At 37.9% G+C, this 24,785-nt stretch overlaps 1 protein-coding gene across 2 annotated transcripts in view; it reads left to right on the top strand.

Annotated features, from left to right (window-relative positions):
* CTDSPL2 (CTD small phosphatase like 2) overlaps window positions 1-24,785 on the top strand; it is a gene marked incomplete at both ends in the record, with an annotated part of 49,921 nt that overhangs the window by 16,116 nt on the left and 9,020 nt on the right. For both annotated transcript variants that reach the window (XM_080706736.1, XM_080706735.1), the window contains 5 exons: window positions 1,523-1,601; window positions 2,598-2,709; window positions 6,993-7,079; window positions 21,544-21,606; window positions 21,711-21,790. In XM_080706736.1, the coding sequence (XP_080562862.1) occupies window positions 1,523-1,601; window positions 2,598-2,709; window positions 6,993-7,079; window positions 21,544-21,606; window positions 21,711-21,790 (421 nt within the window). The remainder of the gene's footprint in view (window positions 1-1,522; window positions 1,602-2,597; window positions 2,710-6,992; window positions 7,080-21,543; window positions 21,607-21,710; window positions 21,791-24,785) is intronic.

Here is a 24,785-nt window from a genome sequence, read left to right as displayed (position 1 = left end):
ACTTAGTGACACCCTGTTTTAAAATAAAATAATAAAATATATAGCTTTATAGGCTAAATGCAGTGAAATATGAAAAATACTTAGCATGTGGGAACTCAATACATACTCCTTTTCTCTGAGGATAATAGGAATTTTGAAACAATAAAGTGGTTGGAGATGTATTATCCACTATACCTTAGTGGTAGTGAACTATGTAGATATAAAATTTCACAGATAAACTCTGCTTAACATCTCTTGTCATTCACTAAACATACACATTATATTGAACTTGTCTACGATGAGGTAACAGTATTGTCATTGCAAAAAAAAGGTTAGTTTCTGTCCTGAAAGACTCATCTACCAACATCCCATTTCTCTATAAGGATTACAGCATTTTTATTGTGTTCCCACTAAAGTAAGTATTATCTTTGAAAATTCTCAGCATCATAGTTCCAAAGCTCTTATCAGGCAGGGTGCAATGGTGCATGCCTGTAATCCCAGTACTTGTGAGGCTGAGACAGGAGGATCATAGGTTTGAGGCCAGCTGCAGCAACTTAGCAAGACCTTGTTTAAAAATAAACATTAAGCTGGGCGTGGTGGCGCACGCTTGTAATCCCCGCACTTGGGAGGCGGAGACAGGAGGATCACGCAGGTTTGAAGCCAGCCGCGCTGGCGTAAGAGACCCTGTTTCGAAAATATAAAAAATAGGTCTGGGAGTGTAGCCCGGAGGTAGAAGGGCTTCCAGGAACCCCAGTACTACCAAAAAATAAAATAAAATAAAAATAAACATTAAGCCTGGAGTGGTGGCACACGCTTGTATTCCCAGCATTTGGGAGGCTGAGACAGGAGGATCGTGGTTGGCAGACAGCCTCAGCTACTTAGGCCCCTTACAACTTAGTGAGACCCTGTTTTAAAATAAAGAATAAAAAATAGGGCAGGGGTGTAGCTTGGAGGTTGAATGCCACTGGGTCCCATCCCCATACCTGCAAAAAAAAAAAAAAAAAAGAGAGAAGAAGAAATTGAATTTTTATGGAGTATTATTTTCTAATAAGTAATAAGTTGTCTCTTAGCTAATAAGAATTTTAATTGTACTAACCATGGTATAGTTTTCCATTTTGTCTACAGTGATAACTTTCCCCTTTTGGATATAGAGCTAGATCTGTATATTACTAAATTTATTTTCAAATAATGTTAACAAGTTACTTCTGTCTTTAGCCTAAAATACACAGTTTCAGCCAGTCATGGTGGCACACACCTTAATCCCAGTACTTAGAAGGCTGAGACAAGAGGATCACAGGTTCAAGGATAGCCTTAGCAAATAGTGAAACCTCATCAGCCTTTTTCAAAATAAAAATAAATTCAGGCTGGAGGTATAGCTCAGAGGTAAAATGTCCCCGGGTTCAATCCCCAGTACCTCACATACACACAAAAAGTAAAATACACAGGTTCTCAGGAAGAGCTTATATAGTGACAATAAAAATATATGCTTTGTGGGAAGCATTGACTAAGTAAAGTAACATTATCTTTTTACTTTATTAAATAGCACCAATAACTCCAGAGAGTGGTTATTCATCAGCCCACGCAGAGGCCACCTATGAAGAAGACTGGGAAGTGTTTGACCCGTGAGTTATTTCTCTGGATTAAAAAATATATTTTTCATATTTTACTTATCAATTTTGTCCACTTTGTGATAGTGCAAAAAAGTAAAAGGTTAAGCCAGGCACGGTGTGGCACATGTTTGTCATCCCAACATTGGGGAGGCTGAGGCTGGGAGGGTCATGATTCGCAGCCAGCCTCAGCTACTTAGTGAGGTTCTGTGCAACTCAGTGAGACCCTGCTTCAAAATAATAATAAGTAGGGCTGAAGGTAGAATGCCCCTGGGTTCCATCCCCAGTATCGGGGGGGCAGGGGGGAGTAGAAGGTTTCAGTAGAAACCTTACTTTGGAGTTTGATTTTGATTTTTAGCCTGGCCTGCCTGTATGTAGTAGGAAGCTCTCCTGAAGCCAGGCAGAGCTGTAGCTCCTTGTAAGCCATGTGATGAGGGAACAAATATTCTACATTGTACTTTGTAGCAGTGTATTGAATGCACTTTCGACTTAAGATATTGTCAAGCTAAAATGGGTTGATTAGGCTGGGCATGGTGGCACAGGTCTGTAATCCAGCAACTTGAGAGGCCAAGGAGGAGGATCACAAGTTCAAGGCCAACCTAAGCAACTTGTTGAAACCTTGTCTCAAAATAAAAAAATAAAAGGGCTTGGGGATATAGCTCAGTGGTAGAGTTCTTGCCTAGCATGCCTAAGGCACTGGGCTGAAACCCAAATATCAAAACAGATACATGGACAAGATGAGTTTATCAGATACTTAACCTGGCAGAGGAGCTACCATGATCATAAAGATGGCTTACCAGGAGATGATTCCATAGTAAACAAGAATCATTTTAGGAAGAGTGTGGTACCTAAAGGTACTAATTTTTTGAGTTATGGAGATACTAATTTATGTATTTTAAGTTTGGGTTAAATGTACTTTAGTTAAAGTTTTTAAGCGGAATGAAATTAGTAATATGTTTTATACTTACAAACACTAGAGATGTTGAAATTTTCTTAAAATTTGATTTATAGCTATTATTTCATCAAACATGTTCCACCACTGACAGAAGAACAACTAAATAGGAAACCTGCTCTTCCATTGAAAACGAGAAGCACACCAGAATTCTCCCTAGTTTTAGATCTGGTAAGTATGTTATCTGCAGAGAGGAAGAGAGAACAAAGGGGCGTGTGTGTGTCCTTCATCAGCTTAGCAAGACCTTGTTAATAAAACAAGCTACATGCGTGCGTGTGCATGCGCACACACACACATACCACTAAAAACACCAAAAAGGCTGAGTGTGGTAACATACACCTATAATCCTAGTACTTGGGAGGCTGAGACTGGGGAATTGCAGGTTTGCAGCCAGCTTCAGCAACTTAGTGAGGCCCTGTTTCAAAATAAAAAATAAAATAGGACTAGGGGTGTAGCTCGAGGTACAGTGCCCCTGGGTTCAATCCCCAGTACCACCAAAAAAAAAAAAAAAAATAGAGGCTGGGCATGATGGCGTATAAAAATAGTTCTGGGAAGCTGGGTGTGGCGGCACATGCTTATAATCCCAACATTTGGGAGGCTGAGATAGGAAGATCGTGGTTCACTAACAGCCTCAGCTACTACTTAGTGAGACCCTTTTTCCAAATAAAGAATAAAAAATAGGGCTAGGAGGTGTAGGTCAGAGTTAGAATTCCCCCGGGTTTCATCCTCAGTACCACCAAAAAAAAAAAAAGAAAAAAAGGTCTGGGAGTATAGTTCAGAGGTAGAAAGCCACTGGGTTCCATCCCCAGTATACATACATACATACATACAATATATTCTCAGTGTTCTAGAATATTTTTATTTATAGTCTAATGCTGTGATCCCTGGTTTGATTGGAATCCAAGTATTCTCGAGAATAAGCATTTTCTGAAACTTTCATTTATTTAATTACTTTGCAGCACTGGGGATGGAACTCAGGAGGTGCATTCTACCTCTAAGCTACACCCCTACCCTATTTTTTATTTTGAAATAGGGTCTCACTTGTTTGTAAAGGGTGTCTCTAAGTATTAGCTGAGGCTATTCTTGAACCGCAATCTTCCCATCTCAGCCTTCCAAATGCTCGGATTACAAGTGTATACCACCACGTCCAGCTTATTTTTATATTTAAACCAGTTTTTTTTTCCTCAATTTTCTAAGAGTTGTGATTTTTTTTTTGTTTTGTTTTGTTTTTATGGTCCTTGAATCAAATTCAGGACCTCAAGTATGCTGGGCAAGTACTTTACCACTGAGCTATATCACTAACCCCATGATTTTTTTTTTTTTATATTCTAAGAAATTTTAATTCCATTTTACAAAAATCATACCTAGATTTTACTTACTTACTATTGAACCCAGGGGCATTCTACTTTCAAACTGCACTCCCAGCCCTATTTTATCTTTCTTTTTAAATAGGGTCTCACTAAGTTCCAGAGGGCCTCACTAAATTGCTGGGGCTGGCTGTGAACCTGCAATCCTCTGATCCTCCTGTCTCAGCCTCCCAAGTACTGGGATTATAAACCCATGCCACCATGCCTGACTCTATCTAGATTTTTAGATTCTCTGGTTTTTGTCAGGCTCTCACATTTTCTTGAATGACCAGATATAATTTGAGTCTCATTTAGTTAACTGGAAGACAGTTTGCCTTTATTTTTACTTTTGTGATGTTATATAACACCAAAAGCCTTTTTTAAAAAATTAATTGTGTAATTGTTATAATCTTAATCTCGACCATTAAAGCCTTTGATGTGCCCTTGATAATGATATTTAGATCATATTTTAAGAGCTGGACACGGGGTGTGGTGATTGTACCTGTAGTCGCAGCTGCCGTAGAGACTGAGGCAGGACTATTGTTTAATTCAGGAGACCAGCCTAGGCAACAGAGCAAGACTAAGGGCTTTTTTATTTGTTTTTTGGTAGTACTGGAGATTGAATCTAGGGGTGTTCTACCTTTGACCTACACCCCTAACCCTCTTCTATTTTTTATTTTTATTTTGTGTTTTTTTTTGTACATTTTCCATTGTTTTTTATAGGGCTGAGGACCGAACCCAGGGCTTTGCACATGCTAGGCAAGCGTTCTGCCACTGAGCCAGATCTGCAACCCCCTATTTATTATTTTGAAACCAGGTCTCTTTAAGTTGCCTAGGCTCTCCTTAAACCTGCAATCCTCCTGTCTCAGCTTTCTAAGTACTGGGATTACAGGCATGAGCCACCATGCCTGGCAACACTAATGTCTTTAAAAAAAAAAAGTCAGTCTTACAGTACTAGAGGATCTTTGTAACCTGGATATTTCACTTTCTTTTTCTTTCCTTTATTGTACTGGGAGTTGAAACCAGAGGCATTCTACCTCTGAGCGTGTGTGTGTGTGTGTGTGTGTGTGTGTGTGTGTGTGTGTGTGTGTTTCAGGGGCAGGGGGTGGAACCCAGGGATTTTTCTACTTCCAGGCTATACTCCCAGAACTATTTTATATTTTATTTTATTTGGAAACAGGATCTCACTAAGTTGGCTGTGAGCCTCACTCAGTAGCTGAGGCTGGCTTCGAACCTGTGTGATCCTCCTGTCTCAGTCTCCCAAGTGCGATCCTCCTGTCAGCCTCCCAAACACTGGGATTACAAGCGTCACCACTTGTGATGCTTTTTTTTTTTTTTTTATGGTCTCACTAAGTTGGAGAGGGCCTAAGATGCAGAGGTTAGCTGAGAACCTGTGATCCTCCATTCTCAGCTTCCCAAGTACACAGACATGTACCACCATGCCTGACTTCACATCTTTTGTTCTGTCTGTTCGTCTATTTATCTGTCTCTATACTGGGTATTGAAAATTGGAGCATTTTACTTCCGAGCTACACCCCCAGCCCTATTTTATTTTTATTTTGAAACTGGTCTTGCTAGGTCAGTGAGAGTCTCACTACTTGCTGAGGCTGTCCTGGAACCTGCAATCCACCTGTCTCAGACTCTCAAGTGCTGGAATTAGAGTTGTGTACCACCATGTCCCGCTCTTGTTATCCCAGTTTAATATTATACTGACATTACTTACCACCATTTAGTTTCATGATATTAGCAAAAGCAATATCTATTACATAGAAAAATATTTCACTTTACATTTTTACTGGTACCCTATAATTGGACATATAGTTTAGTTCTCTTCATAGAAAATTTTAAAATCCTTTTAATTTTTGAATTAGCATATAATATAGTTGTATTTGTTCGAGGCCAGCCTCAGTAACTTAGCAAGATTTTGTTTCAAACAAAAAATAAAGTTGGATAGTGTATAGCTCAGAGGCAGAATATTCTGGGTTCAGTCCCCAGTGCCAAAAAAAGACAGTGAAGCACATCTAAAAGTGTCTCTTACTCTTTGTTTCCTCAGAGTTTAACTCTAGGTTAAAAGTAACACACCATGCCGGGCGTGGTGGCGCACGCTTGTAATCCCCGCGCTTGGGAGGCAGAGACAGGAGGATCGCGCGGGTTCGAAGCCAGCCGCGCGAGCTGGTTTAGGAGACCCTGTTTCCAAATAAAAATGTAAAAATAGGTCTGGGAGTGTAGCCCGGAGGTACAAGGGCTTCCAGGAACCCCAGTACCACCACCGGAAAAAAAAAAAAAAAAAAAAAGTAACACACCAGGTTAAGATGTAGAATCATAGCTATGAACCTTCATGTTTAATTTTAATTACATGTTTGTGGACAGCCTCAGCTACTTAGGCCCTCTGCAACTTAGTGAGACCCTGTTTCAAAATAAAGATTAGAAAATCTATCCTAAATTACTATACCCCATATAATAATACACTACAAATGTAAAGTTTCACATCTAAATGGATACTTTAATGTTTTTGGTGGTTATGACTACATAAGATTAGCTGAACATGGTGGTACATGCCTATAATCCCAGTACTTTGGGAAGCTGAGACAGGAGGATCACAGGTTGGAAGTCTGCCTCAGCAATTTAGTGTGACCCTGTTTCAAAATAAAAAATAAACTGGGCGTGGTGGCGCACACTTGTAATCCCCGTGCTTTGAGGCGGAGACAGGAGGATGGCGCAGGGTCGAAGCCAGCTGCCCTGGCTTAAGAAACCCTGTTTCCAAATAAAAAATATATATATATAAAATAGGTCTGGGAGTCTAGCCCGGAGGTAGAAGGGTTTCCAGGAACCCCAGTACTGCAAATGAATGAATGAATGAATGAATGAATGAATGAATATTAATAAATAAATAAAATGGAGCTGTAGTGTATAACATCCCTGGGTTCAATCTCTGGTACCAAACACACATTAAAAACAGGATTTGGGGTATAGCTTAGAGGTAGACTGCCTCTTGGTTAAACCCCCACTACCACAAAAAAATCAATAAAATGACTATATAAAATTACTATTTTAGGCTTCTTTTAGTATCTTGTTTCACTTGTTTCTCTTTTAATTTTTTATTTTAAGGATGAAACACTAGTGCACTGTAGCCTAAATGAGCTAGAAGATGCAGCACTTACTTTTCCAGTCCTTTTTCAAGATGTCATTTATCAGGTAATTTAAACTTTTTAACTTGATTTTTGGCCTGTTAGGTAACATTCTGAGCCCAAAAAAAGTGTTCAATGTTTTTTCTGTAGACTTCTAATGGATTTCATCAATATTTTAGTGTGTCTTAACACAAAATAGCGTCATAGTAGATAGTTACATAAAACAACATTAATTTGTTACCAAAAATATACTAACTTATCCAATGATATCTGCTAGTTTCAGGATTTTTTTGCCAGCTGGTGGAGGCAGGAGCCCTGACATAGATCCCCAAGAGGAACTTGCCAGGTTAATACCTGGTGCTTTGTTTTGTTTTCTCTTCAGAAATCCAATTGATATAAAGAAAACTCATTCCTTGTTGGTCATTTTTATTTTCTATAGTAATGATGTGTACAAAATTGCAGTTTGAGAGACCTGTTATGTGACTTGTAGAATCTCCAGATGTTCTTGTAGTTATTGCTTTACTTAAAGAACTTGGGTATAAGCATTTCTCATCTGTTCTGATGGACTGATAACAGCGCAAAACGTAACTGTCATTAAGATTCATTGTGGCGTATGTGTGTTGGCCATAGTTCTTATTTAAGTCTAAGATCTCCCCGTTATGAATCAAATTAGTTAAATAAGTGAATACACTTTGAAAACTGCAGAGTGCCTTTCCTCATTGGCAGCTATATAATTTAATTAGTTTACCTTCATATCTACAAGTTGTTGAAGGATTGGGAAGGGCCACAAAGCTTGTTGTCTGTGAAGAGGAAGTCACCCCGAGGTGTAATTAAACAAGGCCCCAGAGCATTCACCCTGTGGGTCAGGAAAAGGTCTTTATGGGTGTTTATGTGCTCTTGATAGATAGTTAGGATGTGGTTACAGTGTTCTTGGGAGATTCCAGTTGCTATCTCACAGGAATCATAAAATTGCAGAGCTATAGAAGTTTGTGCTTCAGGTCTACTTTTACAAAATGCTTCATTTAGTAAGGAGTCCTAAGAGGATTTATTTTAACAATAATTGTCTGTTTTAATTTAACTTAGGAGATATGATAATATCTGAATACTATATTAATCTCACTTTTATGTAACTGGTTTTAGTTCTGATGTATAATCAGAATGAGAAAAATACATAAAAACGATTTTAAGATTTTTCTCTTCCTTTTAATTGCTTATTTGGTTTAAGGCAAATCTTTTTTAAATTAGACATTTTCTGTCCTCTGTTGCCCTTGTTTAGCGCATTTCAAGGATAGGAGTCTTGTGGCAAATATAAATAGTACAGCAAAAACTTAGTTTTCTCTTTTAGTTCTGTAACTTTGTTGGCGTTTTGTTGGTGTTTTTGTTTTTTGCAAGATTGTACTTGAAAACAGTGGTTTTAGGGCTTTGAATTTGGAAAGGAATGCTATTTGAAAAATATAGGTAAATAATGACTTAGAGATGACTTCTTTAGCTTCCAGATTTGGAATTTATTTCTTCTTGAAGGCTTTGGTCTGTTTAGGTAATTTTTGGTAGTGAAATAAGAAACCAGGAAGGTTGATAAGTTCGGTTCTTTCTTTTCAATATGACCCTAAAATTGAATTTTTTCTTATTGCTTTAACTCTATTCTTTTTAAAAAGTTCTTGATATTTCATGTGAATCCTGGATAGTTGTCTTATTGTGACTAAATAGCTTATAGCAGTACATATGATTGATACTTACAGAAACTATGTACTGCACCTACCTTGTGAAATTCTAAGAACTCTTTTTTCCTTATAATTTTGAGTTATACTTTCTGCAGTGAAATAAATGAATGATCCAGCTTAGGTTTCAGCAGGAAGTTGGATCTTAGAAGGTATATAGATGATTGCATTTTAATATTATGATATATTTACTACATCAGGGAAAGAGTTTAGTTCCCCTTCAGTAAATTTTTGAGGCTGTCCATAGTTAATATTGGGTATGTTCCCTTGGATTTCTGGTTTTGGTATAGTCCTTCTGTTTTTTAAAAAGTAACTGAAGAAATCTTTGGGTTAGGGTTTCCCACAGTTTTTTCAGACCAGCAAGCTCCCTTTAAACAGGGAATGATGTCTTTTAAACTTTCAGTGGTGTTGTCTCCATCTACTGGCAAAGAAGAAATATACACAAGGGTCTGAGATGATCTAAGGGATTTTGGAGAAACCACATTATTAGGTAAGATGTAACTTACATATTTAACCACTATTCTGTAATGTGGCCCACTTAAAGGTAGAAACCTGTGAAATACTGTATATACTCTTACCTAAAAAGTAATTTGAGGTAAAATTTACATGACATAAAATTAACCATTTTCCAGTGAACAGTTCCAAGACATTTATATACTCTCCAGTATATCACTTTCGTAGCATCTGTACACGTACACACACATCCTCTCTCTATGTTAAGATAGGATCAACTTCTTTATCTGAATTGAGCAAATAAAGGTCCTCTCGTTGGGACTTATTTTACTTTTTTTTTTGGTGGTAAGTTTGCTGTGGTTGACCTCTGTCTAATTTTAATTCTCCATTATCTCTTATTTGAAAATAATTCAAAGTGTAAATTGTATTTAAATATACTTAATAATTTTCTGTTAGGAGTTGGCAGACTTTTTCCATAAAATGCCAGTTATAAATATTTTAGATTTTGTCTTCTCTGTTGCAGCTACTTTTTCTGTCATTGCAACTGGGAAGTAGCCATAAACTAAAGAGCATAGCTATGTCCTGGTAAAACTTAATTTACAAAAATAAATGGTAGGCTGGATTTGGCCAGCAGAACATAGTGTGCTAACCATGGTCTGATGATTATGAGAGTATATACAGTAAATTTACATACTCAAATTCTACGTGGAAGCAAGTAATCAGATGTACATCAAAATTCTTATTATTATATATAGAAAAATAGTAATCTGATTATGGGCTTTCTTAGTTTTTACAGATCAAAGCTTGAGGGAAGTTTGAGGTGGCCACTACTCACATTTAAAGATTGCCTGACTTCATTAAACATACTCTTCTTTTGAAGGCTTGATCCATGCAAGTCTTAAGGATTTTTAAGCAGGCACATTATTTAAGCCTAAATTAGTATGAATTCAAATTCCATTTCTTAAGTAGTTAAAAACAAGATCTATCTCAAACGAAAAGCTGACGTATGTTACTATCGACTCTATGTGAAGTAGGCTATATAGTTTGTGTATATGGAGAAAAAGTCATTTGAAAGAAGAACTGACTCTAAAGTTGAAGATACGGCACTCACAAAGGCACAGTGTGCAGATTTTTGTTTGAATTGGTGTATGTTTTTTTATTTTTTTCTGAAAATTGTTTTTTAATTAGTTATTGGGAAAGTATTCATAAAATGGTACAAACTCATTTGATATTTAGAAAAACAAGTGCATGATTATTTCCAGTGCACATGTTTAATCTTTATATTTAGTTTATATTGACACATTGTCAGGAAATCCATCTCATGGTGTTACTTAGTTAAGAGGTCTCCACTGTATTTAGTTTCTGTTCCTGCAGATCCACCAATTCAAGACTCTAGGTCATCTCACTCCCTCTTCCATCCAGAAGATGACTTCTATCCACAAGCAGGACTGAATCAAAAGACATTTTTCACTTAGCTCTTGAGCTGAAACACCTCCTCAATGACCTTCCTCTGTCTCCATCAAGAACTGGAGCTCAGTTTTTGAAGATGTAATAGAGCTACTTAGCCCAAACGTGGCTGGTTGAAGACAAAAAGAAGATACCTCATATGTTTCACCACAGTGCAGACAAACGTAACTGTGTTGTCCAACTCCTCATTCTGTAAAGTATGGCAGGGGCATCTGATTTTTGACTCTTTGTTCACCAATAAGACTTTAGCCAGTCAGTGGCTTTCTGAAGATCAGTAAAATCAACAAACTTTGGGTCAGCTGTCCAGAAATCAGATTGTGGTAAGCACTCAAGGAGAGATAGGATCCTATAGGAAGCTACTTCTAAAGGGTGCTTTATTTTATTGGTATAGGTTGCTTTTATGGGAAGAGTTGGGGGGAGCGGACAGGTGGGTGGGGAACCACATGGTAGAAAGTGTGGCCCTTCCTATTAGTAGTTTGTTTCTTGTGATTCTTACAGCTTAGGATGATTTTCAAACCATAGAACAAGAGAATTGAAGGGTCAGTGGCGTCTATCTCTTCTCTACAGTCTTTCCTAGAAAAGTCAGTTCTACTTTTGCTGATTGAGGAAAATTCAGTCCTTTGAATGAAGACTTTTCTAGTCATTACCTAAGTAGATTTTTTTCTTTATCCAGATTCTGACTTAACACTTAACATGGGGCGTCTTGTTGAGTTTCGTAAAGCATAATTCTGTCGTACAAAAGTTAGCATGCCTAACTGTAACATTTAGAATCATGGGCAGTTATTGAGGATAATATCTGGGCTCATGGGGAAGAGTATTTCAATAATTAACTGTAGACAGATATTAAAATTACTCCATTAGAGTTATTTATTTCTGGAGATTTAACCCAGGGGCATTCCACCTCTGAGCTATACTCTAGCCTTATTTCTTATTTTAAAAACCATCTTGGTAGAGCCGGACATGGTGGCTCACACTTTGTAATCTCAGCATTCGGGAGGCTGAGACAGGAGGATCGCAGTTCACAGACAGCTTCAGCTATTTAGTGAGGCCTTCTGCAACACAGTGAAACCCTGTTTCAAAATAAAGACTAAAAAAATAGGGCTGGGGGTGTAGCTCAGAAGTAGAATTCCCCTGGGTTCCATCCCCAGTACTGCAAAAAAATAAAATAAAAGGGCATTTTGCTAAGTTGCTGAGGCTGGTCTCAAACCTAGAATCCTCCTGTCTCAAGTGCTGGGATTACAGCACACACCACCCCACACCCAGCAAAAAAGTTATTTTAAAATTACTCTAAACTGGCATGCTAGTGCATGCATGTAATCCCAGTACTTAGGAGCGTAAGACATAAGAATCTCAAGTTTTAGAGGCCAGCCTCAGCAGTTTAGTGAGACCCTGTTTCAGAAATTAAAAACAAAACAAAACAAAACAAAAAAGCTGAGTATGATAGTATAGGCTTGTAATCCCAGTACTTGGGAGGCTAAGACAGGAGGATCACAGGTTTGTGGCCAGCCTCAACTCGTTAGGCTCTCTGCAACCTAGTGAGACCCTGTTTCAAAATAAAGAATAGAAAATAGGGCTGGGGGTATAGCTCAGAGATGGAATACTCCTGGGTCTCCAGTTCCTTAATAATAATAATAATAATAATAATAATAATAATAATAATAATAATAATAAAAGCCAGGTGTGGTGGCGCACGTTTGTAATCCCAGCATTTGGGAGGCTGAAACAGGAGGATCGTGGTTCGCGAACAGCCTCAGCTTCTACTTAGTGAGGCCCTCTGCAACTCAGTGAGACCCTGTTTTAAAACAAAGAATAAAAAATAGGGCTGGGGGTGTAGCTCGGAGGTAGAATGCCCCTGGGTTCCATCCCCAGCACCGGGGTGGGGGGGTGTGTGTGTGAATAAATAAATAAATATTAAAAATGAAGGCTGAGAGTACAGCTCAGAGATAGAATGTCCCCAGGCTCAGTCCCCAGTACAAAAATGAAAAGTAACTGTCTCATCCTTATTAGTTAATATGATTAGTTATTGGTAGTAATTTTTATCATAATAATTGTTCATTTTTAAGTTAAAAAGATGAAATATACTTCTCTGCTTCTCAGAAATAAATTGTAGTTTATAGGGAAATCTGTCTTAAAATAGTTTTCAAGCCAAGCATCTTGGCACATGCCTGTAATATCAGTACATGGGAAGCTAAGACAGGAGGATCACAGGTTTACAGTCAGCCTCAGCAATTTAGCGAGACTCAGCAACTTATCAAGACCCTGTTTCAAAATAAAAATTAAAAAGGGGTGGAGGTGTAGCTCAGAGATAGAATGCTCCTGGGTTCTATCCCCAGTACCAAAAATAATTTTTTTTAAAATTTGTCTTTTAAAATTGGGAACTGCAAAGTTGGGCATGGTGGCTCATGCTTGTAATCCCAGAATTTGGGAGGCTGAGACAGGAGGATCACTGTTTGCCGACAGAATCTGTGATCTGTCTTAGTCTCCCAAATACTGGGATTACAAGCCACCATGCCTAGATGTTAAGCATAGTATATTAAACTTCATTCTCTTGGAAATTTAATGGCAACATTTTTTTTTTTAACACTAAAATGGCCCTTTTGTACTTAGAAGGCTGAGACAGCAGGATCACAGGTTTGCCATCAGCCTCAGCAACAGGGCTCTCTGCAACTTAGTGAGACCTTGTTGCAAAATAAACAGTAAAATAGGTCTGGGGGTGTGGCTGAGAGGTAGAATGCCCCTGGGTTCAATCCCCAGTACCAAGTAAAATAAAGTAGCTTTTTAAATAAGATAACTATATTAAACTGAGTGTAGTGGCACACACCTGTAATTCTAGTACTTAGGGGACTGAGACAGGAGGGTAGCAAGTTCCAAGACAATCTGAGTAATTTAGCAAGACCCTCAGCAATTTAGTGAGGCCTTTTCAAATTAGAGCCATATCTCAGGTAGAAATCTCCTAGGTTCAATTCCCAGTGCCATATACACATACCAAAAAATATTAATTTAAACATGTCAGAATATATATTAACGCATATACATATAAATGAAATCACTTAATTTTTACTTGATGAGCATGGTTCATTGCAAACCCTTAATTTATATGAATACATAACCTTTATTTCACTAGGACTTGTTTTGTGTGTGTGGTACTGGGGGTGGAACCCAGAGGCTTTCTACCTCCGGGCTATACTCCCAGACCTCAGTAGAACTTTAAAAAAAAATTCCTTTTAAGCCAGGAGTGGTGGTGCAATTTGTAATCCCAGTGCTTGGGAGGCTAAGACAGAAGGATCAGAGGTTTGCAGTCTCAGCTACTTAGTGAAGCCCTGTGCAACTTAGTGAGACCCTGTATCGAAATAAGAAACAAAAACTAGGGATGAGGGTATAACTCAGAGGTAGAATGGATAGCCCGGGGTTCAATACACAGTACGGGAGGTAGAAGGGGGATCCTTTTTAAATGATTTCTATACTGAGGCGTGGCGCACGCTTGTAATCCCCGCGCTTGGGAGGCAGAGACAGGAGGATTGCGCAGGTTCGAAGCCAGCCTTAGCTGGCTTAAGAGACCATGTTTCCAAATAAAATATAAAATAGGTCTGGGAGTGTAGCTCGGAGGTAGAAGTCTCCTGGGTTTCATCCCCAGTACTACCAAAAAAAAAAAAAGATTGCTAGCTGGGAGTGGTGGTCTCCCAAATGCTGGAAGGCTAAGACAGGAGGATCATGGTTCGCGAACAGCCTCAGCTACTTAGTGAGGTCCTTTGCAACTCAGTGAGACCATGTTTCAAAATAAGGAATAAAAAATAGGGTTGGGAGTGTAGCTCGGAGATAGAATGCCCCTGGGTTCCATCCCCAGCACTGCAAAATAAAATAAAATGATGTCTATCTAACAGAGTTAAGGTTTAACAAAAGATTGTAGTTTGAGGGGCTCTTTTTTTTTTTTTAATGTTTCAGTATTTTTTTCATCCCAACATCCATTTACATCTTTTATTCAGAATTTGATGAAGCAAAAAGATGGCTCAGTGAGTAATGAAGTTGAGGCCTCCACAGGGCTAACCAAGCAAGCTTCTTGGAGTAGGTTTGGGTTTTGTGCCTGTGCTCTGGTATTGATGCTAAGAAAATGTTAGCTAAGTTAGATAGGTAAACTATCAACCAACAGTTTTTACATTTCTTCTACTAGTATGGATTTTTTTTAACTGTAGGATTTTCTCTTTAGGGTTGAAGTTATTCAGTTCTTGCCCACAGACTCATACTTATTCCAGCTATTGTCTTTATAACCTATTACTTTTAAATAATGCAATGGAAACTAAAAATAGCTAATAGTTATTTGCATTTAGCTGTGTTGGGCACTATTCCAAATACTTCACATGTTTTAATTTAAATTTAATCCTCACAGTAACACTGTGAGGTAGGTACTGTTGCTATTGTCATTTCATAGGTGAGGAAACTAAGATGTACAGAAAGGTTAGAAAACTGGCAGCGCCACTTGTGTACCTGTGTATCTACTAACTGTAAAGTTTTTTGGTTAATTACAACATCTCATTCTTCACAGCCTCCCCATCATTGTGCATAATGCCTTAACTCTTATGACTGATGAAATAGCACTAAACCATCATCCTTTTGTTTAAAGGAAAACCCGTTAGGTGTCATGCCCTTAAGTAGATGAATTCTACTGAATTTACCTTTTTAAAATTCTGGGATGTGAGCCGGGCATGGTGGCACATGCTTGTAATCTGAGTACTTGAGAGGCTGAGACAGGAAGATCGTAAGTTCTCAGCTACTTAGTGAGGCCCTGTTTCAAAATAAAAAAAAATACATAGGGTTGGGGGTGTAGCTCAGAGGTAAATGGGTTCAGTCCTCGGCACATGGAGACCAAGCCCAGGGCATTGCCATAGTTAAGTTTGAACTCTACTACCACCCCCTGACTTCATGGTTTTTAAAAACTGCTGCAGTATAGCAATAAGTTTAAAGGAATCATAGAAAATGTATCAAACTATTTATTTTTAATATTAGGGCCACATTGTCCAGGCTTAAAAGTCATGTAGAGCTGAGCAGATGGAACAGGCCTGTAACTTCAATTCTTGGGAGGCTGAGACAGGAAAATCACAGGTTCAAGGACAGCCGCAGTGAGTAGTGAGACTCATTAGCCTAGCAAGACATTGGTTCTAACCTTTCTGTACATATTAGTTTCTTCATCTGTGAAATAGATATAACAGTACGTACCTTACAGTGTTTTTGGGAGGATTAAATAAAATAATACATATTAAAGCATTTGGAATAGTGCCTAACACATATAAAGTGCCAATAGCTATTAGCTGTTTTTAGGTAATAGCTTTAAACCTGTTTCAAAATAAAAATAAAATAGGGCTGTGGACTTAGCTTGGAGATAAAATGTTCCTGGGTTCCATCGCCGGCACCACAAGGAAAAAAAATCACTTAGAAATATCACTTAGAAATATTTTTCCAAAAAAATTTTCATGTAATTTTTTTTTTTAATAATGGTGCCGGGGATAGAACTCAGAGACATTCTACTTCTGAGCTACACCCCAAAGCCTATTTTATTTTTTAATTTGGAAACAAGGTCTTACTAAGTTGATGCGAGCCTTACAGAGTTGCTAAGGCTGGCTTCAAACCTGTGATTCTTCTGTCTCAGCCTCCCAAGTACTGGGATTACAGGTGTGCATCACCACGCCTTACTAAAATATTTTTTTCTTAGCCATTTGCCAACAGGTTGAAACTGTTAATTTTTTGGTAGATTTTTTTGTTTAGTTTGGTTTCTGGTTATACTTTTATGAAATAGATTCTGGTTTGATAAACTAATAGAAGTCACTAAGTCAGATTTGAATGTAAACAGACAGACTTTACCACATAATATTTATAATTAATTTTTAAGTGGATTTCTACTCAGGCTTCTTTTTTTTTTTCTTTTTTCCTTTATTTTATTTTATTTTTTTTCATTACTGGGGATTGACCCAAGAGCATTCTACTTCTGAGCTATACCCCAGCCCTATTTCTTATTCTTTATTTTTGAAATAGGGTCTCAATAAGCTGCTGAAGCTGGCCTTAAACCTGTCATCCTTCTGTTTCAGCCTCCCAAGTACTGGGATTATAAATGTATGACATCATGCCTGGCTTAGACTACTTTTTATTAATTCTAGTTAATACCTTATTAGTACTATCTGCATACAGTTAGAATCTCATTATTTTATTACCAAAGAAAGTACAGGCTGTCAGGTATTGTTCTTATAAGGTAGTGATAAGAACATTATGTATTGATTTCTTTTAAAAATCTGACATTTTTCAAAAGATATTTCTTTGGCTTGTTTTGAAAATATTTAAACAGTTGTGTACATAGAATAATTACTATAGGTTTGGAAGAACATGTATACTAGACTGAACTGAATCTTTTGGTCTTTAGGTGGCTACATAGTTAAGAAGTATACCTGAAGAAGGGTGGCTGGTAGAACATGAGAAGCGGGCAGCTGAGGCTAGTAATCTTTGTATGGGAGTAAAGTTAAGAAAAGGGAAGCTGAGCCAAAGGACTAGATTGTAAGGCATTTAGAGCTTGCCTGTGTGTGCACTTGTGTGTTTATGTGTCTGTCATCTAGCAGTAAGTAATGGAAGTCTCCAATTGAGCTCCCTGTTTTATACATACCTTTCTTTGATTCTACTGGAGATGACTTAGTACTTGGGTGCATAGTTTTGCTCACTTACTTACCTTTAGTGTATGAGCAGCTTAGGCTCTTTGGCCTTGTGTCTTTGTTTCTACTTCTGTTTCTGGCATTTTACTTTTGTATCATATGAGAGAACTCCATGTGGCCCTAACCCCAGACCTATTTGTTTTTGTTTTTTTTTTGGGGGGTCATTGTTGTTTCTTACTGGGGATGGAACCTAGGGGCATTCTACCACCCCACTGAAGTGTACCCTGGCCCTATTTTATTTATTACTTTGAAATAGCATCAGTAAATTACCTCTTGTTTCACTCCCTTTTGTTCCTCTTGTCTCAGCCTCCCAGGTCCTGAGATTAGTGCTTTTGTGGTTGAGTTTGTTTTGACTTTGTACCTTTTTTTTTTTTTTTTTTTAAACTAACCACCTCAGTCTTTCCAGAAACACTTCTGTTCAAATGATGAATCTTGTTCTGAGGATAGGAACTTATATAGTGAATAATTACTTCTTTTTTTCCCTCATGGTAAGGAAATACTACCATTATGTTTCTATATCTTTAGTGCCACCTTTCATCCCCAGGAAACAAACCTATTTTGAAAGCAGTGTCAAATATTAAGTTGTATGTTGGGGATGTGTGTGTAGTCAGTAATAGAGCACTTGCCTAGTATGCATAAATCTCTGGGTTAGATCCTCAGCACTGCAGAAGTAAAGTTGTGCGTTATATTAGATATAGTGGAAGTAGTAGAATGCGTAATGAAGTTATAACTTTGACTTAATCTGGAAATTGCAGAATGTCATTTACTCCTGGGGAGTGGAGTGCTGAGAATCAAATCCAGGGTTTTAGGAAAGCAAATTCCAAATCACAGAGGCGCTCCTTATTTTAGTTTACACTATGGAGCAAGTGATAACATGTTTTAAAAAATTAAAGCCAGGCCAGGCGTGGTGGCGCACGCTTGTAATCCCCGCGCTTGGGAGGCAGAGACAGGAGGATCACGCAGGTTCGAAGCCAGCCGCGTGCGCTGGCTTAGGAGACCCTGTTTCCAAATTAAAAAAATGGAAAAATAGGTCTAGGAGTGTAGCCCGGAGGTAGAAGGGCTTCCAGGAACCCCAGTACCACAAAAAAAAAAAAAAAAAAAAAATTAAAGCCAGGTGTGGTGGTGCACACTTGTAATCCCAGTATTTGGGAGGCTGAGACAGGAAGATCTTGCAGGTTCACTGCCAGCATCAGCTACTTAGTGCGGCTCTCCACAACTTAGTGAGACTTTGTTTCAAAATAAAGAATAAAAATTAGGACTGAGGGTATAGCTCTGAGGTAGAATGCCCCTGGGTTCAATCCCCATAATATTAAAATATTTATACAAATATTTATACAAAACCGAAACTATTTGCTATTACAAATCAATTTGGGAAAGACTCATAGTTAGTAAATAATGATTTTGAGCTGACTGCTGTGGCACATGCCTGTAATCCCAGTACTCAAGAAACTGAGACATGAGGATTACTCTGTAATCCCAGACTTGAGACCAGTGCATGATAATTCAGGGAGACCCTGTTTCAAATAAAAAATAGTGCTGAGAATGTAACTCAGAGGTAGAATGCCCCTGGGTACAATGTCCAGTACCACAACAACAATAAATTATATAATGTGGGAACATAATATATAGTTATTATTTTATTTTGCCTGTAAAATGTAACTAGAATCTGTCACTATTTGGTTTACCAATGTTTGCTTTTCGATTTAGGGTACAAACTATCAAACATTCTAAAATAAGCATGGGAATGGTAGCACATGCTTGTAATCCCAGCATTTGGGAGGCTGAGACAGAAGGATTGTGGTTTGTTGACAGCCCCAGCTATGTAGTGAGGCCCTTTGCAACTCAGTGATACTCTTTCAGAATGAAAAATTGGGCTGGGGATGAGCTTGGAGGTAGAATGCTCCTGGGTTCCATCCCCAGTACTGCAAAAAAAAAAAAAAAAAAAAAAAAAAGTGAGAGAGAGAGAAAATTAAAAAGTTAAAATAGATTAGAACAACTACAGTTACATTTTCACCTCATCATAAGTAATGATGATTGGACACTGAGAATTTGGTTGTTTTTATTTGCTAGGAGGAGGGATATGTGGCTTATTGTCTTTTTGGTTATTACAAAATAAAGATAAAAATGCCTATTAGGATTAAGATAGCTGAGTATGGCATGCCTCTATAATACTTGGGAGGCTGAGACCGGAGGAGTGCAGGTTTCAAGGCCAGCCTCAGCAATTTAGGAATGCCCTCAACAACTTAGTAAGACCCTTGTTTCAAAATATAAAATTTAAAAAAGCTAAAGGTATAGCTTGGAGGTAGAGAATGCCCCTGGATTCAATATCCCCAGTTTAAAAAAAAAATTTTTTTTTCTACTCGAGAGATGGGGATGGAGTGGTATTATTAGCAGAGTAATAACATTCAGAATTTGCCAACAAAAGCAGTGAAGAAATTTTATATTAATCTTTATGTAGAGTGGCTTTTGTTTATACTCCCTAACTTAAGACAGTTCTATTTCATTTATTTGATTTTTTATCAGGTGCCTATTATCTTGTGCCTTTGGGACTTTGTTCTTTACACGACTGGTAAAACGTCATTGCTATCTCTGAGAAACCCTTTGCATACTTTCTTCCTGTTTTGGCATAAAACATTCCCAGAACTGGGATTTTTGTCATGGGTTAATTTTTATGTAAATGTGATATGGATGCCACAATTAAACTCCACTATGGCCAGGAAACTTAGTGAGGCTGTCAGCAATTTAGTGAAGCCCTGATTCAAAATAAAAAATAAAAAAATTTAGCTGGGGATATAGCTCAGAGGTAGAATGCCCTGAATTTAATCTCCAGTACTGCCAAGAACGGGGTGTGGCAGGGGACTCCATTAAACCTAAATTTGAAATGTAGTATCACAAGCCTTCTGTTGAATCAGAATCCATTTGATCCAGTTCAGTAAATATATAGGGCAGGGGGTATAGCTCGGAGGTCGATTGCCCCTGGGTTCCATCCCCAGACCTGCAAAAAAATATATATATATAAATATATGTGTGTGTGTGTGTGTGTGTGTGTATTTGTCATTCATGGTATATGAAAATAGTCACCTTTCAGTGAAGTACCAAGTTTTTCTTTTTATAAACTTTTATCACAAAATGAATACAAGTTAGCAGAATCAGAATCTTTGACTCTTTTGTCAGTAGTTTTAGTGGCTGTTCATGGGTTTTTTGGGGTGTTTTTTTCAATATTAAATATATTATAGGATCAACATTAAATGTTAGTCAAGAAGCCAGACACAGAAATAAGAAATAGTAAGTGCAAGGCCTGTCTTTGGGTGTTGTAGTCATTCCTGATATTCAGCAATAGTTTTGAGAAGTATGTTTGACTGTTAGATTTATCATCTCAAGCAGCCCCGTGGTACTAATATAGGTGTTGTTCTGAATTATTAAATGTAAAACAAGCTTATTTTCTGAAAATTTGTGCGTAGGCAAGCCCACCAATCCAAACATTTTCTTCTGAATTATTTACCTCAATAGAGATTTTAAGTGAAAGTATTTTTAGCAGGCGATTGTTGAGGACAAACTGAGTAATTATTGAGGAAGGTCATTGAGACAGGCCAGCTAGAGGTGGACACTCAGCCTGCCTGATAATTGGATGGATGCTACCTGGCTGGAAGATGGAGCTGGTTGGTGGATCGAATCTCAGAGGGGAACCTTCCCTTTTAGTTTAAATGTTTATTAAATTTATATTTTCATGAAGTACTGTTATATGCATTTATTTAACTATTAAAAATGAAATGATAGCTGGGCTGGAGGCACATGCCTGTAATCCCAGTACTTGGGAGGCTGAGACAGGAAGATCGCAGGTTCGAGGACAGCCTCAGCAAGTAGTGAGACTCTCATCAACCTAGCGAGACCCTGTTTCAAAATAAAAGCAAAATAGGGCTGGGGTTGTAGCTCAGAGGTAGAATGCCCCTGGGTTCAATCCCCAGCACCACAAAAAGGGGGGCGAGTGATCACCAGTGGTTACAGGTATCCCACTAAAAGATTGATTTTTTTTTTTTTTTGCATGTGAAATATATTTGGTTTTCGTGGTACTTAGTAAACATTCTATTTTAAAACTTGAAAATTTAAATTATAATAAATCCAAAGTTAGAATACAGCAAATCTTTAAAATATGTGGTTTCCATGTTAGGCTTATTTGCTGAAAACTATCTTTGTATTTCTTCAGGTTTATGTGAGACTAAGACCATTCTTCAGGGAATTCCTCGAACGAATGTCTCAGATGTATGAGGTAAACGTTCTTAGGCTACTTGCACATGTACTTTTATTTTATTCAATGTAGTACCCATATTTAGATCATGTATAATGATTACTTCTTCTCCCCTGAATTTGTAGATCATTCTTTTTACTGCTTCTAAGAAGGTGTATGCAGACAAGTTACTGAACATACTAGACCCTAAAAAGCAACTGGTCAGGTAAATTTAAGAAATAGTGGAAATGTCTGTCACACTGATCTATGAAGTTACTGATTCTATTTAATTTAAAAGCCATTTTAATTGGCTGCATATATAGAGATTTACTGTGTGTAATGGGAAAATAAATACAATTATTTTTAAGCCCCAAACTCTTTAAGATGTCTGAATTATACAACTCCAGACAGACGTTCTGTAAAGTATACAGAGACCAACTACGTAGCTATTCAGTGTGACATCTATGTCCTCATTCTTTGGGGATTGGAGGGAGGTGGGGTCGTGGAGATTTTCACTGTGCACATGATGTTTTACCTTCTTATATTTCTTAGATAAAAAATATATTACCTTTTAATGGTATAGAAAAATGGGCTAATTTTAACAGAAAGGATCAAATTAAACTTTTCAAGAGAAAATTTTAACCTTCATGGAAAGAAAATGTTACATAAATCTAATTGGAAATTAAGATTGGTTTAGTCACTCAAGTTATCCTGATCTGCCTTATGTGCACCAGCAGATGCAGTGTTTCTGGTTAGGAAGGAGTGCCAAGGGTGATTTTAAAACACTTTGAAAATTAGTTTCATTATTTCTGTTAACAGAAATAAGACTTCAGTTAAGAATATAACAGTCTTCTGCATCCTCTAAGACCTAGGCCCCCAAACTTAGCTGTAATACTCCCCTTTTTAAAAAAATATTGCTCAGTACCCCCCTGGAAATAAATCCTCTTTAAGCCAATAGGCAGAAAGATGCAGTGACAAATTTGCATTTTTTTTTATGTATCTATATTTTGTTCCAGCACCCACAGGGGACCAGTTTTGCCCATCTTGTGAACCTATGCTCTAAGATGTAGGAATTAAGTCTTTTGGGTTTTGTTTAAGAGCAGAGAGATGAAAGAAAGACTCAAAAGCTTTAATAGTTAAGTATTAATTTTCTTGGGTACTTTCTCCCATATTAGTGAAAATTTTGAAGCTGAATTTTCTCCTGTTACAGATAATAATATTAAAATAATTAAAGGGTTGCAATTATACTGAAAGGTTTTCTCTAAGCAGGTGTAGTGGCCTATGCTTGTAATTCAGAACTTTGGAGACTAGGACTGAAAGATCATAGGTTTGCAGCCAGCCTCAGCTACCTAGTGAAGCCCTCCACAACTTACCAAGACCCTGTTTCGAAATAAAGAATAAGCCAGGTGTGGTGGTGCACACTTGTAATCCCAGTACTTGGCAGGCTGAGACAGGAGGATGTGGGTTGGCACCTCAGTCAGCTACTTAGTAAGGCCTCCCACAACTCAGTGAGACCTTGTTTCAAAATAAAGAACAAAAAATCAGTCTCGGGGAGTAGCTTAGGGGTAGAATGTCACCTGGGTTTAATCCTCAGCACCACAAAAAACTAAAATTAAATTAAATTAAAAATAAGGTTAGAGGTGTAGGTTGGAGGTAGAATGTCCCTAGGTTCAATTCCCAGTACTGCCAAAAAAAAAAAAAAAGTTTATTAACATCCTCATTTTAGTTTTTTTCCTTCTAAATAAAGAGACAATATTTTCTGTTCACAAAAAGTATATTGCAATTCATGCTAACCTTGCCTGACTTTAATAAATTAATACAAAAGGCCAGTGATGGTGGCACACACCTGTAATCCCAGTACCTGGGAGTCGTGACAGGAAGATTGCAGGTTTGAGACTCTCATCAATTTAGACCCTGTTTCAAAAAAAAAAAAAAAAATAGGGCTGGGGTGTAACTCAGGTAGAATGAATGCCTCTGGGTTCAATTCCTAGTGACACATATATACACACACACACACAAAGAATACAAATGATTTTGCTTTGATGATTTCATTCTAGAGTGTTTTTGTTTGTTGGTTGGTTTTTGTTTGTTTGTTTGTTTTTTGCGGTACTGGGAATGGAACCCAGGAACAGTCTACCTTTGAGCTACACCCTCAACCCAATTTTTTATTCTTTATTTTGAAAAACAGGGTCTCACTGAATTGCCAGGGACACTAAGTAGCTGGGGCTGTCCGTGAACTGCGATCCTCCTGTCTCAGCCTCCCAAATTGCTGAGATTACAAGTGTGCGCCACAACGCCTGGTTCATTCTAAAGATCTCTGTTAAGCACCTCCTGTGTCTTTGGGAACAGTGGTGAACAACAATGCGCCCTTACTTTTTGGAGCTTTCATTTTACTGAGGAATAAATAGTAGTTACGCTATTAGAATGTTACATACTAACATCCTTTTTAAAAGCTAGATTAATGAAATCTACATATTGGGAAGTTTAAATTTGTTTTGACTAATTGTATTTTGGAAATCTTGAAACAAGAATATTGTTTTTAATACATGTGAATTTGTTGAAGTAATAGGGAGTCCCTCATGGATGATAAGATTGGCTAACAAGCCAGTCATGATGGCACACACCTGCAATCCCGCTACTTACGAGGCTGAGGCAAGAGTTCTGCAGGAAAAGATTGAGAAAGTCCTGTCATCACTAAACCCCTTGAATTCAAATTCAGATTTATTGACATAATCTGCTATTAAATGACTGGCACATTTTTTCTTTTCTTTTTTTGTTCCTTTTTTTCTTTTCTTTTTTGCTACTGAAAATTGAACCCAGAGGCATTCTATCTCGAAGCTGTTTCCAGCCTGATTTTACTTCTTAGTGAGAAGCTGTCTCACTAAGGGTCTAAGTTTCGGAGAGCTTCACTCTGCTGCCGAGGCTGGCTTTGAATCTGTGATCTTCCTGCCTCAACCTTCCAAGTACTGGGAGTACAAATATGCTCCACCATGCCCAGCCTTCAAGTAGTTTTTCTTTTTTCTTTTTTGCAGTACTGGGAATGAAACCCAGGGGCTACACCCTCAGCCTTCTTTTCTTTATTTTGAAACAGGGTCTCACTAAGTGGCTGAGGCTGGCCGCAAACTGTGATCCTCCTGTCTCAGCCTCCCAAATGCTGGGGCTGGAACTACAAGTGTGCGCCACCATGCCCAGCGGTTTCAAGTATATTTTCTCAAACCACA

The sequence above is a fragment of the Muscardinus avellanarius genome, assembly GCF_963383645.1.
Source record: "Muscardinus avellanarius genome assembly, chromosome: 12".
In the NCBI taxonomy this organism is placed as follows: domain Eukaryota; kingdom Metazoa; phylum Chordata; class Mammalia; order Rodentia; family Gliridae; genus Muscardinus; species Muscardinus avellanarius.
This window is presented reverse-complemented; position numbering and strand designations above follow the sequence as displayed.